Source organism: Numenius arquata, chromosome 2 (genome assembly GCF_964106895.1).
Source record: "Numenius arquata chromosome 2, bNumArq3.hap1.1, whole genome shotgun sequence".
NCBI lineage: Eukaryota > Metazoa > Chordata > Aves > Charadriiformes > Scolopacidae > Numenius > Numenius arquata.
In genome coordinates, this window is record NC_133577.1 from 116,676,944 (window position 1) to 116,696,139 (window position 19,196).

Below are 19,196 nucleotides of genomic sequence, written 5' to 3' on the forward strand. Positions count from 1 at the left end.
TATCTCCATACCTTGGTACCCATTTTCTCATTTCTTGTCCATCTGTTTTGCCACCCTCCTCTGCCCCTGCATAACCCTCCCCTAATCACTTTTCCTTGTTGTTCCTCATTTTGCTGTATCCGTACCCACACCCAGTATTTCTGGTAACGTTACTTGGGCAGTCTTGGCCTTACGTGGTGTTGCTGAAGTACTGATACAGTTATTGGGCACTCTTGGCCCTGCAAGTTTCTAGTTCCAAAAGGACCTTCAAAACTACTCTCCCATTACCTGTGTAGTTCAGTTGTTTTTCACACAATCCCCTCTTAATGGCCGGTGAAATCCAGCCATCTCTCCCAGCACCATCTGCAGCTTTTGCCAGCCTCTCAGGCTGTTGCATGTCACATCCAGCCATTTCACAGGTTGTATCTCTTGACACAGCTACCTGCTTTTAGGAATTCTGTCCCAATTAATTTCCATCAAAATGAGTCAGATTAAACTACTATGAATAGTAGTTCTTTGTTACTCTAATCCTTTGGAACTGAAATGGGGTAGAAAGTTCTTGCATAAGCAGTTTTGAGCGGAGTTATTTGCAGCTGCTCACAATCTGAAATTGTTTACCCTTAACATTTCCCAGGTCTGTGGCCTGGGGATGGAGCCAGGGTGTCAACATTTTCCCAGCTGCTGCCAAGCCATGTCTGGATGAAAGGTTACATCCCAAATAATTGTTTATGCCTAACAAATATTGGAGAGTGATACAACCAGCCACTTCAATCCACACAGTGGGAACAGCTTGGTTTTTAAGAATTATTTCTAACATGTTTTCACCAACGTATTTAATCAGAAGCACAAACAAAACATAACCTCTTAGTATGTCCTGGTTATTACATTTTAGCTATTTGCCTACAGCCATTATACTTTATTGAAGCTGATGAAATGTTATTAAAGACTTTGTCTCCTTTAATTCCAGAGCAGTTTCCATTTCTGAGCTGCTCACTCACCTCTTACTCGCGCTGCAGGCTGCCCTCCCAGTAGCCTCATACTGATAGGACTGTATTTGCACATCCCCACTGCCAGAGACTCCGAGTCTGCTATTTCACTTCAGGGGCTTCGTAAGATATCAGCCAGATCTCTTCGTAAGATCTCTGCAGCGACTGCTGTGCACTTCCACTGCAGCTGCTGCGTGTTCCCCACCAACCTGGAACGCGATCCCAGGGACAGAGAGGAGCCCCCTGCAAACATCTGCGAGACCTCCCTTCTGCTGCTGGCTGCACTCTGCCACTCCTGCAAGGTATTCTAGCTGAAGTGGTAGAAGTCTGGGTTGTTGATCTAAGGCTGCTTATCTAAAAGTGAATCACAGCGTGATAAATATGATGCCATACACAATAAATATAAATAAATGCCTGCCTGCTTCAGGAAAAAAACTCACAAACCTTAAAACATTACAGTTAAAAGAAACACCTTCCTCTCCCACCAGTAAGACAAAGCATTCAGAATTAGAAATGTGAAATGCCTGTGTATTAGAAGCTGGTTAGAGGACAGAAGTGCGACTAATTCTCTGCTGAAAGAAAGGCAAAGAGAAAGTTCAAACCTGTTCCATTCTAATGCGGCTTGTATGCATTTGCCCAACCATCAACCCAAGACAGAGAAAAGACGTAAGGAACAACTTAGCAGTAGGGAACAGAGAAAATAGAAGTGTACCGGCTGTGTGAGGGAGCTGGGGTTACTGCAGCAAGGTGAAAGGTGCAAAAAAGTACAGGTATTATGAGAATATGTCATTGTTGTGCAGGGTGGCTCAACATAAGGAGCTGGATCAGTTACAGGAGGCAAAGAACCTAAAATAGGAAACAAAGCTTTGTATCTTATGTTACTTGCAAAATAGCTTTTAAAATTTTGAAAATTATAAAGGCTGAGTACCTGGGGATGTTACAAGTAACGCGTACAAGGAAGGAACATGATCTGGTGGCTTTAGACTGGAGATGAGAATTTTCCCGTATTCCATTGGCTTGTAATGAGAAACATGACCAGATTCTAAAACACTGGAAGTTAATACCTAACTCCCATCTTTAGCAATTTATGTATATTTGAACAGTAAGTATGGCTGTTCAGCAGTTTATTCTATGTCAACACAGTGAAGTTTGTTCAGATGCATACAGAATTCACAAGGGAAAAAGGCGTACAATTCATTTCACCCTCAAAAAAGGATGATAAACTTTCATTGACTTTTATGATGCATAATTGGCCACATCAAGCACTCTTTAATTACTCACGATATTAACAGCAGCCTAGCAACCTAGGTCTTGTACTTCAGGCAGAAATCCCTATGACTGATCTCACACAGGCACAACAACTGCTGCCTTCAAAATCTAAATAGGTCAAGGAATTTCAAGTCCTCTTAAAATTCAGTTTCCCCACTATTACAAAAAAAAAAAAAGAAAAAAAGCCTTGCGTTTGTGTTACTTGATTATAATAAATTACTTTTTCTTCTATGCTTCTTGTGGCTAATGGGACAGTTCACAGCAAATAATAGTTGCTTGCCAAATCATAAAAATCTTAAGAAAATGCTAACACAGGGATTGGTTAATACTTTCAAGAATCTTCTTGAATCATTTTCTTGTACAATGCAGTTGTATAGTTTTACTTTTCAATTTTGATGCAGAAGGCTGGAGGTGTTTTCAGAACGGAGGAGAATTGAGTATTGCACTATAGCTGGATGAACTTGAGACTGGAAATTCAGCTGTACAAAATACAATGATGTCATGCAGTTGGGAAATAAGAACTTTTCCTGTAAAACTGGGAGGTCATAAATTACATGATGAATATTAGTTCAGGAAAAGTAAGACATTAGGAAGAGAAGTATTAACTGCAGAAGACATTACTAGGGTTTTACCTGGAATGCTATACATAATTGTGCTCATCCAATGTCAAGAAAACATTACAATCCAGAAGAGTGAAAAAAACCCAGTTGTCTGAAGGAACGGAGAACCTATTGCACCAAAAAAGGTTGTAGAGATGGTCTCAATTAGCCTAGGATAGCAAAGCATGTCTATCATTTTCCATTTGTTAACACATCAGGTAGGTGACCATATCAGAAGAGTTACGTAAATTGGCTTTCTTAAATAATGAACTAGACTTGATGGTCACGTCTTTCGAACTTTTGTTCATATGCCTAAATTGGAACATATTCACTATGAAAAATATTCTTTTATGGCATTGCATTAAAATAACTGTGAGCATTTAGATATCTAAATGATTGAAAGATTTGTGGAGTAGCATTGAAAGCAACCTCCCCTCCTCCAAGTTGTCATAGTCTGTAGTGTAATAAAAAAATTACAATTGTATACAAAACCAAGTAATTTATTTAGAAAATGTAGAACTATTCACTTGTATATTTACAGAAGTATCAGAGTCAGAAAACTAAGCAATTTCTGGTAAGAATTTCTGTGTAAACATATAAAGAAAACAAATTATTTGATTACAAATAATTGTACTGCACAGATTTGTGAAATTTCCCTAGCAGAACAAATGCAGCTGGTGAGTATCATTACTATCTTATTCTAATTTTCACTATTTCCCTCCTATACAAAGATTCAAAGTCAAGTGGCTGTCATGCTTTGATAAGCAACATGCCAGCAGGCAGAAAGGATTGCAAGAGCCCCACTGAGAGAATCTGTCAGCTTTTCTTTGACCTATAAAGTTCTGTTTTGGTAGATGACAGGGATTTAATCTTTTATATAATTATTATACAGTAGATAAATAAAACTGAATTCAGTTAGATGGAACTTTGAAGTCTTGCATTTTAGATTCAGCTGTTTGTACTTAGTTTAAACTATCTCTTTGTTTTACTCTTTTCCTCCTTTCTGTCGTTTGACTACTCCAGGTTTCTTTTACTATATAAAGCGTGGAATTTTTCTGAGTTGTAAGTAAGCTTAGAAAGTTTTAGTCTGCAAAAGGAGCATCTAATTTAAAAGAGGATACTATGCTGGGCTTCAAGGCTTCACAGTCTTTAAGTTTGAAAAATCTACTCAAAAGTACAGCTTATGTCAGTTAAAGCAAAAGCTTCTATAATTGCTCCCTACGTATTATTTTGGTCTGAATTCTTGGTATATTTATGAGTAGTCCTTCTGATTTTAGGAGGTTTCACATAAGGCCTTAGTTTTGCAATCATATTGCTGTAAGCAATTGTCTGGTGAAAAAATAAATTACTGGAGTCCTACAATAATCAATCCTCTGTGTAGTAGTGCATTGTAAATAGAATTCCATATTTGTGGAATCTGGAATATTTTCTGGAATGAAAAATGCTGACATAAAAATACTAAAAATATAAAATATCATCACAATCATAATGTTATGCTGTGTTGAAAATACCTATGCAATATATGAATGCAACTAATAGATAGGAACTCAATTAAAACTTGTATTGGCAATTGCAAAACAGAAGTTTACATAGGACTAAAATACTTGCAGTTATCACACACCATAATAATTATTCAGATAATCTAGTACTGCTGAGGTACTTGATAAAACATTAAAAACTTTTTTTTCTTGTTTTGAAGTTATGCGTTCCATCATGTACATTAAGTGGTGGTGAAAACATGTAAAAGGAGTTCCATGCTCAAGAGCAATCTCAACCCAGTCCTGGATGCACTTCAAAGGCGTCTCTTCGTATCCCGCAAACATAGCCGGATTTGCTAAGAGTCCTCTAGCCACCATTACACCTTCAAATTGGAAATTAAAGCAGTAAGTTACATTATAATTTAAATTTTACATTAAATCTTCCTACAGATTTTGTATAGTGCCCCTTAGGACAACCACCCAAAGCTTACAGACAAGTAATGGGAGAACAACAGGGATGAGTGTTATAGCTATACCAGAGAAATCCATTTAACAATCCAAACCTCAGAGTACCTACAACACCTGTCAACACATTCCACTTGATGACGCACCCTTTCAGAAACTTTGAAACAAAACACAGTACACAGAAGCTTTTCTTCCCTACTTATGAAACTGCAATTCAATAGCATTTTATTTGCTACACACACACAAGCCTGCCTTTTTAACGCAAAATTACAATTGAAAGATACAAGGGTAGTAATATGATAAATTTATTTTTAGTGCAACTCAGCTGATTCACTGACCTAGAATCCTTCTTCCAGTAAGAGCTCAATGTCTCAATCATATAAATCTCAGGGCTCTTGGTCTGCAGTGCATCTGCAACTCTAATCTCAAATTGTCAGATAAACCCATACAAGTTCTATTGTAATTGTTCTGCAAGTAAGGGATTCTGTTTTCCTGCACTGTCAACATATAATCTATCACACTGAGTCTCTTCTTAAAAAACAGGATGATCAAAAATTAAAAATTTCTTTTGCTATTGTGCATGACAGAAAAAAAAAAGATGCTTTATATTTTTGTTATTCAAGGTGGTCAGCTGGGCTGTGAGAACATTCTTATCTGTTATATATTTCCTTCCTGCTTTGTATGTGTGGGGAAGGCAAGGTAGCAGCATGGCAGTTTGGTTCAACTAGTTTTTGTTGTTGCTATTAAATACCAGTAGTGTCAAAAGAGACCTGCCACATGAACTTTTCCTTATGACTCTAGCTACAGTTCTGTGTCCTGATAGTCTCTAGCTGTAAGATCCAAAGTGTCTAGGTACAGATCACCTCTTCAAAACATATACTGAATTTCCATACCGTCTTGAAACCATAGACAGCTGCAGGGCAATCCTTTACCCCAACATTTTACCACTGACTGTAAGACCTTGTCTTACACTTCATACAGATCTGAGAGTGCCTCACTGTGTCCTTGAAGCTAGCCATCGTAACTGTTAAGTATCTGCCTTAACAGCATTTCCTTTTTCTGCCATATTCTTACTTTAAGAAATCTGCTCCCATGTGCAGGAAGCAGAGATTTCCAAGTGGCAGGTTACAGTTCTTTAAAAGATGATCAGCACCGTAAAAAAAAAGAACTCCACTGCTGAGTGATGAGATAGCATAATTAAGCAAAGAGCTTTTGTAATTTGCCTCGGAAATCATTATTCGTGGCTTTGAATAACAGTGCTCTAGTGCTCTGATTATTACAAGTGATTCTGTTTATGAATTTATAAGGCATCTAAAAATCCTCTTTCATTTGTCTCCTCAAAGAGTAAAAGGCACTCAAATCATGTCCTACTTACAGCCAAAATAAATACTTTGAAATCTGATTTGTACCTTTACTTAGAAAATAGAGTATGTTTAATCTTACCATCTGCTCCTGTCAAGTGATGAACATTTTCAGCATCTTTTAAAGTTTTAATGTCTCCATTAGCCACAATAGGTATAGACGTGCTTTGTTTAATTATTTTAATTGCATCATAGTGTACAGGTTGATGTCTTTCTTCTACACTTCTCCCATGTACTGTAATCCATGAAACTCCAGTTGCTTCAGCTTTTTGGCACAGGTCAACTGTTCTTTTTAAGTCCTCATGGATCCTAAAATTCCAAGGAATGAAAACCTTAGATAGTAACTTACCTGAACTGCATAAAAAGCCCACCTGCTTAAGGAGGAGTTACCACAGATTTGTATAATAATATAAATAAAGAAAATATTACTGTTGGAAGATAAAAAGGTTTGTTTTTTTTTTTTTTTTACATAAAGACATATGACTTTAATGTATTGAAACTACTATTTAATTTAGCATTTCTCAATTATATCACATCTCTGAAATATACATGGTAAATTTTATAGAGATTGAGCAAGGGTGCCCAAAAGATTCTAAAATAATCATCATTATTTTGCATATTTTGTGAAAAAAAAGCAACCAAACAAAAAAACCCAAACGATTTATACTATTTACCATTTCCTGAAAGATCACAAACTGAGTTGAAACTTAACTGACAAATATGCAAAAGCCACATGGGATGTGGATAAATAGAGGATGAAGTGGTACAGAACGATGCAAAGCAAGAGTTTACAGAAGTTTAGAAAGCAATGAAGGGAAGCAGGATGTGTTCCTTAGAGCAGCTGTGGGGGCCAGTTCCCAGCTTTGTCACCCTTCCCTTTGTAGCCAACAGCAACTGTAGCTCTGGCCTCCAACAGCTCACAAAGAAAACCCGGTGATGATACAGACTATGCATTGCTTTGCTTTTATGGAACCCTAGACCTAACTTGTACTTTCATGTTGTTTGTATTGGAAGAGAACTCCAGCATCCAGCATGTTATCCGGGTAAGTAGTCAAAGGCTGTGCTGGTGCTACTATCTAAGTTTGGGATTACTTGCTTCAGATATTCTTTCACCATCTGAAGTCACAAAATCTCAGCAGTCTTCACATGTAAGGAAATTAATATAATGTGTAATATTACATTAACAGAATTACATATATTAAAGTATAGTGTAACTATTGCACTAACATGTTTCTTTAAAAAAATTAAAAGGGTTCTTCCATGTACCACAAACAGCATTTAAGTTAGACCTACCTTATTTTAATAGATACTGAAAATCTAGGGTTGTCAATCTGATTCCGTACATGTCTCACCATATCCCGAACAAGCTCTGGTTTATTTATTAAGCAAGCACCATAACCTTCTGCCATTGCCCATCTTTAAAAGAAAAAGAAAGTTTGTATTCTACATTTGAAAAAATGCAGATGAATTTCAATCAAATACCTCAGCTTCTTTCCTTATGACCTTCAGAATGTGTAGTTGAGTAAACAGAGAGTACTGGCCGTAGATCAATGACTCATTTGCAGTTTGACACAAGCTTTAGATTCTGGTTTAGTCTCCATTGTGCTGTTAGAACTTTGGACAAGTCACTAATCTCTTCAGTTTTCTGTCCACAAAATGGACTCACAAGGAAGATAAATTAACACGTAATCAACAATTGTTTTGATCATACATAAAATAAGGAGTTTGATGTTTTCCCTTCCATTGGATCATGGGTTTCTTCAAAACAGAAAATGACTTTGAATTGAAAAGGAAGATTTTTGAAGTGCAAGTGAGGATAGGATTTCAGTAACATTGTTTTCCCTCAACTGCAAAACACTTCATTTTGATTGGCAGTAAATAACCTTTGCTTCCACTTAGCAGCAGCGGTTTGTTTCTTGAACAATTTTTCTTATAAAGGCAGATTAAGTGCACAAAGTTTGATTATTTTGAAACCAGTTTGCAAAAGTATCAAAGGATTCAAATGCATATATTTTTTGGCCTAAAAGAAACTTACAGTTTGGCGTACCTAACTGTAGTTAGCTTAGAAAAAAAAATACACATCCATTCCGAAGTCTCAGGTCTCTCCAAAAAAGTTTTCTCAAATACTATAATTTTAAGTCAAGACAACCTAATTAGAATAGACAAATTAAGTGTTTGCACCGTAGTATTATATTTTGCTTTCCTACATTTATTTTTGAGATCTTCACTTAGAAAAAGACTGCCTGACAAGCATGTAATAAATGGTTCTCAAATGAACCAGTTAGCAAGAATCTTCATTTGGCATTACTACTCTGTTTCACTGTCAAGACAAAATCTTTATCAATTTAAGTGAGAAGTAGATCACTAATTCACTATACTTATAAACCTAATAAAAGATGGGATAAATTCTTTTCAGCGTTTCCTGAATAATATGATCTGTATAATTATATTTTAGAGACTATCCTTCACTTGCAGAAGTCTGAGACATGAGGGACTTGCCTTATTATTTTGGGAATTGCCACATCATTTCTCAAAACACTCTCCAAATTATTTGCAGCAAGCTCTTTTTGATAATGCATATTTAACAGCTGTTGATAAGGGATGGACACTTCACTTGTGAGCCAACACTCAGTATCTCAGAAAGGAAAAAAGGCAAGTTGGCAAATACACCTGGTTTTCCCCATCTCACCATTGGGATGGGCATCTCAGAACATTCAGAACAATGACTTGCCACACAGACATTTCTGACAGGCTAAAAATCTATTTCTCTCTTAAAGTCTATTTTTAAACTAAGACAGAAATTACTATGAAAATGAAGACCAGCATTCTTTATTCTCAAATTACTTCATCATATTAACCCAGCTTTTTCAAAACTTTACCTCTGAGGACAGCCACAGTTTAGGTCTATTCCATCTGCAAAAGGACAGACGATACGGGCAGCATCACACAAAATCTGTGCTTCTTTAGCAGCAAATTGAACAATCAATGGATGATCACCTACTCCAATGAAAAGATATTTAGTGATTTAAAAAAAAAAAAAACAAACAAAAAAAGAAATTCTAAATTTTGAATGTTTTTCATATATTGAAAAACTGTCTGGTCATGGTTCTGGGCAACTGGCTCTAGATGACCCTGCTTGAGCAGGGGGGCTGGATAACATGACCTACCGAGATCCTTCCAAACTCAACTGTTTTGTGATTCTGCGAGCCCTAGATCACAAGTAAAGGTAGCTGACCAGTGGTTACTAAATGAGTACATCTAACCAGAGAGGTAGGAATTAGACAAACGTATGTGTCCTAGATGGTTGCTGGTTCAACATGTATTTTTTCTGACTGAAATTGGTCAGATGTTTATCTTTCAGAAAGATGATACATGAAACTAAGTATTATCTATTTTTCAGCAGCCTTCATGCTTCCCTCCTAGCCTGCCCCTTCTTGCCTGCATGCTGCCCCTTTGCTGTGCTGAGATGGCTGCCTGTCTTGCCAGAGGGGAAACTTGGTTACAGAACCAACCCTTCAGAAAGCCTTGCCCTTCCTTATCCCAGCCCATCTTTTTCCTCTTCTGTGCCAACATGGCTGGTTTTTATCCACAGTGCAATATGCACAGTTGGAATGAGAACACACGGGCAGAAGCAGCTTTAGCAGCTTTGCCTCAAGTGGGAAACCAAAGTGTCAGTGCTCCTCAGCTTGGGCCTGTTGAACTTCTTGTGATTTACTAAGCCCCTGCAGAGAGCCAGATGGTCATCTGGAACATGCTCGCCCCTTTTACAGCTACTGCATTACATTCAAGGCATCTAAAAATAACTCAGTCTTAGCACTCACCATATAAACAATTGCTGCAGTTAAGAGGAAAGGGGATATCTGACTACTGATAGAAAGTGATGATCCAATAAATGCACTGAGCAAGTGTACTTAATGGTACTGAAAAGACCACAAGTGCTTCTGAAGATTTTTCTGTTTTAGCAGAAAAAATTTAGCAGAAAATAAGTAGTTCTTGAGTTCTTGAAGTAGAGAAGCTTAAGTCAGAAAGGGCAGCAGTATCTTCTCAATCAAGCTGAGACACTGCTAGAAGCTACCTAAAAATCCAGCAAGCAAAAAAAATCCCTTGCATGTTTCAAAACAGTGTCCATTTAAGACAGTGCTCTAGCTGAAGAGATTTACAGTTACAGCTAATATTTTGGAATAATTCCATGCTCCTAGTTTTTCCATTGAGCATTAATAAAAATACTGACTCAAGACATATTAAATTTTTTAGCAGCCACAAAGAACATCTACCTCTATTTGAGAAATACACAACAAAGAAATATCAATGCCGAAGAAAACGGAAAACAGAAATTGCAATTGCAGGCTCGAAACCTACTCCACTAAGTAGAAGATAAAATCCCCAAACAGCCAGGAAGTTAAACATAAAACCACAGTAAAATTTCACAACCTGTTGTGGAGTTACTTGTTAAAAGCATAAATGCTAATAATGTAAATACTATAATCTTGGCAAAGCTGCCTGAGGCAGAATGTTTTAGAGGCCTATAAAATTAAGGTCAGTATGAAAAAGGTGAATAGGGAAAATACCTTGTTTACAACACTACAGCATTTAATTTTGTATCCCTTGTTATCAGGCAGCAAAGTTACAGCATAAAGGAGAAGTTCCTCTTTCCCTGTCCCTGCACCCTTGAGAATACGTATATCTGACCTGTGGAACTTCAATGCTGAGGACGTTGTGTAGATCAGAACTGTAGGTAAATTCAAAGGGGGCAAACTAATGGTTCTGTGGAGCTTTGAGCCATACATATTGTCAGTTATGTTCTTATTTATTTTTACACACAAAGAATTATTCATGCTTTTTTAAAATTGAACTCCACTAGTAAGGGAGTCTACCTGTACACGGGAAAGTAACGGAAGATTGGCAAGGAGGACTGTAAACATGCTCAAGTGACTTGCATATAGGGTGCTGGAAAACAGATATATCACACTAATTATTGTTTAGTCTTATGTGCTTGCCAAGGAGAACATCCACACTTAGATAACGTAGGCCTGTGATGGACTCAGGGGCACCTTATCAAACATGCTGGAGATTCCTGCCCTGCTGCTCAAGAAGATCAAAGCACAGTGAAAAACTATGCCTGCCTCAACCCTTGAAATACAGGCAGGAACAGCAAGTCTGAGCTCTCACTTTCTAATAAGGACTCTCTCATTCGGCAGTGTCTGTGTCCCCTGCTTGTGTGCCTCTGCCCACATGCTGCTTCAGAAGTATCAAGATTAAATTTGTTCTTTTCCTGTCATCCGTGGTTTTGTGGTTGTTCCTGTGTCCTGCCTGTGTCGGCTCACATGGTGACTTTTCTCTGCAACTGCTCAATTTGAAAAATGCACCACAGTAAACAGCCAGTGCTAAAGTAATGAAATATACTTCCCCTGTTATTACATATACACTTATGAAACCACCAATTCAGTGATCTGAATAGATTAAAACATCACACTTCATAGATTCCACACGCCAATCTTACTGGCATGTTAGCAGCACTTTCATTCCTCCAGCTGCAGCCTATGCTTGTATGTTCCTTGTTACACTCACTTCATGCCAGCAGACCTGTAGCGTCATGGTCACCTCTTTCCACGTATTTTGTACCACTTTTCTCCTCTGCTTTACAGCCAGGACTCTGTAAAACTCCTTGTACTCCTCCTTTTTGTATGTGTTCTGGGTAAGCTTCTGTACCATGCCTGAAGCCTTGCTTCTCCTCATCAACCCCAGCCATGCTTCAACTTCCTGCTCTCTTCTTGCTCCTTTTTATCACCCTTTCAATGTCTCACAGAGTCCACCAACAGCCCCTTCCACTTTCCACTCCAGCTAATTTGAAACCCTGCTTCTATTATCAGTCCTTGATTCCACTGTATCAATGTTTGATCTATTAAATTCTTTGCCTTTAGCAACTCTTGATTTTTGCTAGAGACCAGAAAACTTTTCCCAGCAAGGAGTTAAGTGTTCATTTCTGAAACACACAAGAAACAGCAATTCCTGGGAAAAGAATCTTGCTACCTTCTCGTACTGGGTCTAGCTAAGATGGATTTAATTTTAAAATTTATTTTAAGGTCATTTACAGAAGCCTGCATGGTGCTCTATTTTGGATTTTGTGACACAAACAGTGTTGATAATGCACCAGTGTTTTGGCTATTGCAGCACAGTACTCGCACAGTGTCAAAACTTTCTGTTTTTCTCGCTCTGCCTCCTCCTGCCCCCAAAATAGATTGGGGTGAGGCAAGAAATTAGGAGTGGACACAGCTAGGACAGCTGACCCAAACTGGCCCAAGGAATATTCCGTACTGTATAACGTCAAGCTCAGCAATAAAACTGGAGCCAGCAATAAAACTGGAGCAGTAGGGGAAGAAGAAAGTGGGTTGGGGCATGGAAATTGTGTTCCACGGTGGCCATTGCTCAGAGACTGGCTGGGCACTGGTCTGTTGGCGTGAGGTGGGAAGTGACTGCCTTTGCATCACTTGTTTTTTTCTCCTTTTTTCCTTCACTTATTATGCTGTCATCTTGACCCATGAGTTTTTATTGCTTTTGCTCTTCTTGTTCTCTCCCTGTGCAGCTGTGGGGATGGAGGAGAATTGAGTGAGCAGCTGTGTGGGTGCGTAGCCACTGGCCAGCTATGTGTGGTCAACCCATCACACATTTAATCAGCCTGGAGGCCCTGATTTCAGGTAGGGACAAGGTTTTCCACTATTTCATTTGACACACTATCACTGGAATGTGCTTACTCTCACCTAGATTACTATGGTTTAGCAATCAATCAGATATGGTATTCCAAAATTACTAATGGATGTCAAGTTGTGTGACAGACTTCATTCACTTGGCCAGTTTGGTTTATCACCACATAAAACATTCCAACAAGGTAATGGTTTCTTAAAAAAAAAAATACCTTTGTTTGTTGTGAATTCGCTGTCTCTAGCTTTTGCAGATCTCACAAAATCAGCTGCCACTATCATTGGTGTGTAACACAAATCGCAACTGTATTTCCTAACCAAGGTTCTGAAAGCCAACCTGCAGACACATGAAAATTAAGAGGTAAGTAGTAAAGACATTTTTCTGATTAGCTATTCTAAAATGCTGTTCTGACACGCAGTACTGTGAGGGCGTCCAAGATTAATCATAAGATAAAACATGTCCCATGTCCTTTGCCACCTTAAATAACTACAGGAGAGAAAAAAAAATCATCCCTATTCTTACAGTCAGGATAAACGTCCTCAGAAAAAAATACACTGAAAACATAGTTGACATGACAGTTACTTACTTCGAATAGCGGACCATAGGGGCACATATTTTTACAACTTGCCCAGAATAGAACAAATCCATGGGATCTTTTAGCTGGCATTGTTTAGTTTCTACGATGTCACCAATCATGTATAACTAACAATCCTTTCAGCATCTGGGAAAAACAAGCAGTGTTTAAAAGTCATTCAGCTATTTCTTATAAGCCATGTGTCAAAGCGTTACAGCTTAAACTGGACTTGCCTTTTGGTAAAGCATGCTGCTAGAAGTCATAGAATCATGGAATGGTCTAAGTTGGAAGGGACCTTTCAGATCATCGAGTCCAACCACTAATCTAACCATCACTGAACCGTGTCCCTAAGCGCCACGTCTATCCGTCTTTTAAGTAACTCCAGGGATGGCAATTGCATCACTTCCCTGGGCAGCCTCTTCCAGTGTTTGATAACACTTTCGATGAAGAAATTTTTCCTAATATCCCATCTAAACCTCCCCGGCATAACTTGAAGCCATCTCCTCTTGTCCCATCGCCTGTCACTTGGGAGAAGAGACGGACCCCCGCCTCTCTACAACCACCCTTCGCTCGCACAGTGTCAGGAACAAGCCTTTTGCCGCCACCACCAGCTGCGAACACCGGCCCTGCGCCGGGCGCCTCGGTGCAATGTGTAACACCCCCGTTGTCTTTCCACTCCTCAGAGTACAGATCGCTCAGGCTGGAAGGCGGCTCTCGGCGCCGAGGCCGGACCCGGGGCTCAGGGCCCTGCCCTGCCCCACAGGCCTCACAGAGGGCGGATGTCCTCATGACCGGCGAGAGCCGCCACTGCCCCAGCCTCGGCCCCGCCGTCCCTTGTCCTGCCCCCACAGGCCCGGCTCCCTCCGCCTCTCCCGCCCCGCGGCCCGACCACCCTGGCCGGAGCCACTTCCCGCCCGGCCCCGGTCCGGCCCCGCGCTCACCACGTGCGCCAGCGCCCCCCCCGCCGCCGCCGCCGCCGTTCCGTCGCGCGCCTTCGCCATCATCGCCGCGCGCCGCCGCCCGGGAGTGACGCGCGCGGGCTGCCGGCACCTGCCAGCATGGAGGAGGCGGGGGCGAGCGGCGGCGCGGCCCCGGCCCCGGCCCCGGCCCTCGCCGAGCTGCTGGCGGACGGTGAGGCGCGGCGGTTGGGGTTGCGTGCGGGGTGGGGGGGAGGCAGCGCCTGGCTGTGCCCCCGGCCGGCGGGCGACCCTGAGGAGACGGAGGGTCCTCCGTGAGGGCTGGGCGGGGTGGTCCGGGGGAGAGGCGGCGGTGCTCGGAGACGGAGCGAGGAGGGCGCTGAACCCCCCGGCGGCACTGTCAAGTCGCGGAAAGTTTGGACGGCGGAGGAGGGGTGAGGGCCGGCGGCGGGGAGCGGCTCCTCCTCGGGGAGGAGACCTCCCCCTGCGGGCGGAGAGGCCCTCACGGCCCGGTCCTGCAAGGTGGCCTGTTCACCTGTGGCCTCTTGCTCCTGAAGGGAAAAAAAAAAACTCGTGCACTGAAAAGGAAAGACGAAGGCGCTTTGGTAGTATTAGTGTGCGCTGTCTGGAAGCTCGGGTCTTACGTGAGCCAAAATCGTCATTGCAGTGTCATTAATTTAGTAGTTTGTAAACCAGTAGCGTTGTGGGAGTCCGGTATGATTTCATGAAGCTGTGTCTCATGCCACTTAGATCCTCGGTGATCTGAAGGTGACTGGTGTGTGTTTGATTGTGGGTACAACTTTGACAGCCTCACTCTCATTACACTGTACGGTTTGAAGAAGAAGGTATCGATACTTTTTAATGTATTCTACTCAAGAAAAGGCTGTAGAGACTAAACGAATGCATGTCTTTTTCACCATTTACAATCCCTCCCCTCTTGATTGTGGTCTCAACTCAGTGTCTCATTTGTATTATGTGGTGTAGAGAACATATGCTGTTACATTTGGAGAAATTGAAGGTCAGAGAACTGTATGCTTTAAATCCATAAATATTATTTAGCTTGTTTGAAGTATGAAGGTAAAATCTAAATTTTTTTCAGAATGTTATGCTGACTTCTTCAGAGAAGACTTTGATGTGAAAGCTTACACTTCCCAGTCTATCCATCAGGCTGTGATAGCTGAACAACTGGCAAAACTTGCCCAGGGTATTAGTCAGTTGGATAAAGAACTTCATTTACAGGTAAGTTTAAAGCATACCTGTTATTCTGGAGTGGTTGATATAAACTAGTCAAAAGCTTAATAATCTTTTGATCTTATTGCTTCTGAAATTGCCCAGTGCACTCTGCAAGCAGTAACTTAAGGCAGAACTTGCATCAAAACTAGTAGTGAATCTGATACTTAACTCAGTCAAGCCCACTCTTAATACTCCTACCAAGAAGCCATATACTGTTTTGTTTTCAGTTTCTGCAGCCAATCTCTGTGTACATTGAGGTTCCACTCTTCCATGTAAGGATGTTCCCTGACTCTTTCCAAATGATCATGTCAGCTATCAGAAACGCTGGCCTGTATTTTGGGGATAATAATTGTGAGAAGATAGTGAATGATTTGACTTGCGTCCTTTAGTAGCCTTGGCTCTAAGGCTTACCTTTAGCTGGGCAAATATCACCTATGTTAACACACCTCTACACCTTCAGAAAGGCTTTTGAGTTTGGATAGTAGAAGACTTTTTGGTAAAATCTACACAGTCACCACAAATCCACAGTGGACCCTGCAATGAGAACATGCTAAGTTTGTGTGTAGTTTCAAAACTTGCTTCCTCCCTCCCTCTGTCGCTGTTGGTAAGTTCTTCAGAGACTAGTTTCTAAATGTCATAAATAGAAAATATTAAAAATGTGAATACACATTATTACTGTGTGATTAATAAACTTACATTTACAATTATTATATATGAAGGTGTGTTGAAATGTGATTGCTCTGCTGGCTTTTATTTAATTTAATTAATTAAGCTATGCTGCGATTACTGACCTTCTTCTCCTTCTGGGATTGACACTTTTGTGAATTAAAACGTATTCTGAAAACCTTTTCATCTTTAAGGTGTGGCTGCTTTTTCCTGTGTCTGCCTAATGTAGTGATGATGAGACTTTAATGCCTAATGTAGGAACAATGATGATATATTAATATATTCCTTTCAGGCACACATCTCCATTTCTCTGTGTTGATTCTATCTTTTTAAAGGTTGTTGCAAGACATGAAGACCTGTTGGCCCAAGCAACGGGAATTGAATCCCTGGAAGGTAAGTACCGTTATGTTGTGCTTGTTTCTTATAACGGAGGAAGCACTTTTAATGTCTGTGCAGGGAACGTCACTCACTGCCAATTTTGGCCCCTAGTGTTAAGGCTACTGATTTTACTTCTGAGGAGTAACATGTGGCAGCTTTTTTTGGATGTCAGTAGATGGAGCTCCAGGGAGAAGATTTGGCTGATACTTCTCTGGAGTAACTACTTCATAGGAAAAGATATTTTGATAATCAGCTCTGAGCAACTTTAGCAATCAAGTCTTTTTTACCTTTTAATATATTTTTCTGAGTAAGCCTATTTTTGTTGCAACATTAGCTGATACCTGTTGCCGTAAGTACCAAGTTTGTGCATGTTGCATATGCATGTGTTGCATAGTTTGCAAATGTTAACCGAAGGGGCTTTAACACATAATCTTAACTGCATTGAGATATTTTTTTTCCTAGTAAGAGGCTACTAAGTTAAATACGTACCTTTGTGTTATTCCACTGTTTGGGATCTGGTTTTTAACATAAACCACTGACTTTCCACGGCCTTACTTAGGAACCATTGAATCTGTATAGAAAAATGCTTGCACTATATTGTTCTTGTGCCAGGAGCTCGTGAGATCTGCCATTCTGCTCTTTGCTTTTTGCTGGAAACTTCATATGGTTTGGGGTTTTTGTTGCACAGAAAGATATTTGCCCCTGTAACATGCTAATTTGCATATACTATGGGATCCAAGCATATCCCCTTTTCCCCTTCTATTTTGTAACTTGCTAAGTAATTTATCTTTGTTCCTTCTTCTGCTTCCAGGTTTTAGCATAACCAGAGAGTTTGTGGTTACTGACAGTTATAGTCTCTCCTTAGTCTTTGGAACTTGTTGGATACAGTATTCAAATTTTAGCCTTTGCGTATAGCTATACAAATAAAGAAATGCCTGTTTAATCTAGCAATGGTAGCTCCTGAATAATTTTTAAAACAGTTGGAAAGTTAAGCATAGGAAGACTGGAATCTGTGTTCGTCCTCCAAATAAGAAGTAGATAAGAATTTGTAGTCAATCTTGTGATTAATAAATACCTCCCAGTGACGATCTTCAGCAATTTGTGCTCAATGGAATTGTATTTTCTGAAGTCATGGTTGTTTCTGAAGGCATTCCTTCCTAAAATTGCTTTGAGGAAAGAATGAAGTACTTCAAAACAACTCTTCAGTTATAAAACATTTCTGTAAGGCAGGTGTGGTAAATAATGTGTGTTTTACAGCTAATAACCCCAAGGAAAAGAAAATCTGATTCCCCTCAAATTTGTTGAAATGTCACCATTTAGTTAGGGTTTGCTCCTTAAGAAGCTTTCTCTGTGTGTGAGGGAAGGAGAAGCATGCAGAGGATCTGCACACATCTGCCCACAGTACGAGAACATCAGGTTCGAGACCTCTTAAGGAACCTGAAGGTACATAAGTCCATGGGACCTGACGAAATCCATCCACAGGTCCTGAGGGAGCTGGCAGACGAAGTTGCTAAGCTGCTTTCCATCATATTTGAGAAATTGTGGCAATCTGGCGAAGTTCCCGCTGATTGGAAAAAGGGGAACATAACCTCGATATTCAAAAAAGGAAAAAAAGAAGACCCAGGGAACTACAGGCCAAGTCAGTCTCACCTCTGTGCCTGGCAAGATCATGGAGCAGACCCTCCTGGAATCTCTGGTAAGGTACATGGAAAATAAGGAGGTGATTTGAGACAGCCAACATGGCTTCACCAAGGGCAAATCGTGCCTGACAAATTTGGTGTCCTTTTACGATACTGCCACAGACTTGGTGGACAAGGGCAGAGCAACAGATGTCATCTGCCTGGACTTACGCAAAGCGTTTGACACTGTCCTGCACGACATCCTGGTCTCAAAATTGGAAAGTCATAGATTTGATGGATGGACCACTCGGTGGATAAGGAACTGGCTGAATGGCCACACTCAAAGGGTTGTGGTCAACAGCTCTATGTCCAATTGGCGGCCAGTGATGAGTGGTGTTCCTCAGGGGTTGGTACTGGGACCAGTGCTATTTAACATCTTTGTCGGAGACATGGACAGTGGGATAGAGTGCACCCTCAGCAAGTTTGCCGACGACAGCAAGGACAGGCATGAGAAGTGGGCTTGTGCAAATCGCATGAAGTTCAAGCAGGCCAAGTGCAGGGTCCTGCACCTGGGACGTGGCAATCCCAGGCACAAATACAGGTTGGGCGGAGAATGGCTGGAGAGCAGCCCTGAGGAGAAGGACTTGGGAGTGCTCATGGATGAGAAGCTCAACATGAGCAGGCAGTGTGCACTGGCAGCCCAGAAAGCCAACCGGATCCTGGGCTGCATCAAGAGAAGTGTGGCCAGCAGGTCACGGGAGGTGATTCTACCCCTCTACTCTGTGCTCATGAGACCCCACCTGGAATACTGTGTCCAGCTTTGGAGTCCCCAACACAGGAAGGACATGGACCTGTTGGAACAGGTCCAGCGGAGGGCCACGAAGATGATCAGAGGGATGGAGCACCTCCCCTATGAAGACAGGCTGAGAGAGCTGGGGTTGTTCAGCCTGGAGAAGGCTCCGGGGAGACCTCA

At 40.8% G+C, this 19,196-nt stretch overlaps 2 protein-coding genes across 2 annotated transcripts in view; one reads left to right on the forward strand and one right to left on the reverse strand.

Moving 5' to 3' along the window:
* Positions 1–801: 801 nt before the first annotated feature.
* Positions 802–14,418, reverse strand: DUS4L (dihydrouridine synthase 4 like). Its single transcript, XM_074168158.1, has 7 exons — positions 14,352–14,418; positions 13,423–13,557; positions 13,051–13,172; positions 9,017–9,134; positions 7,431–7,553; positions 6,220–6,446; positions 802–4,694 (listed from the first exon to the last, which is right to left on the reverse strand). Exons 2-7 carry the CDS (start codon positions 13,530–13,532, stop codon positions 4,447–4,449), a joined length of 948 nt encoding a protein of 315 aa, XP_074024259.1. The 5' UTR covers positions 13,533–13,557; positions 14,352–14,418; the 3' UTR covers positions 802–4,446.
* A 22-nt stretch (positions 14,419–14,440) lies between these two features.
* The window catches only part of COG5 (component of oligomeric golgi complex 5), a 194,602-nt gene continuing 189,846 nt past the window's right edge, over positions 14,441–19,196 (forward strand). The window contains exons 1-3 of the mRNA XM_074168160.1: positions 14,441–14,541; positions 15,427–15,566; positions 16,562–16,619. Of these exons, the coding sequence (XP_074024261.1) occupies positions 14,469–14,541; positions 15,427–15,566; positions 16,562–16,619 (271 nt within the window). The 5' untranslated portion in view covers positions 14,441–14,468. The remainder of the gene's footprint in view (positions 14,542–15,426; positions 15,567–16,561; positions 16,620–19,196) is intronic.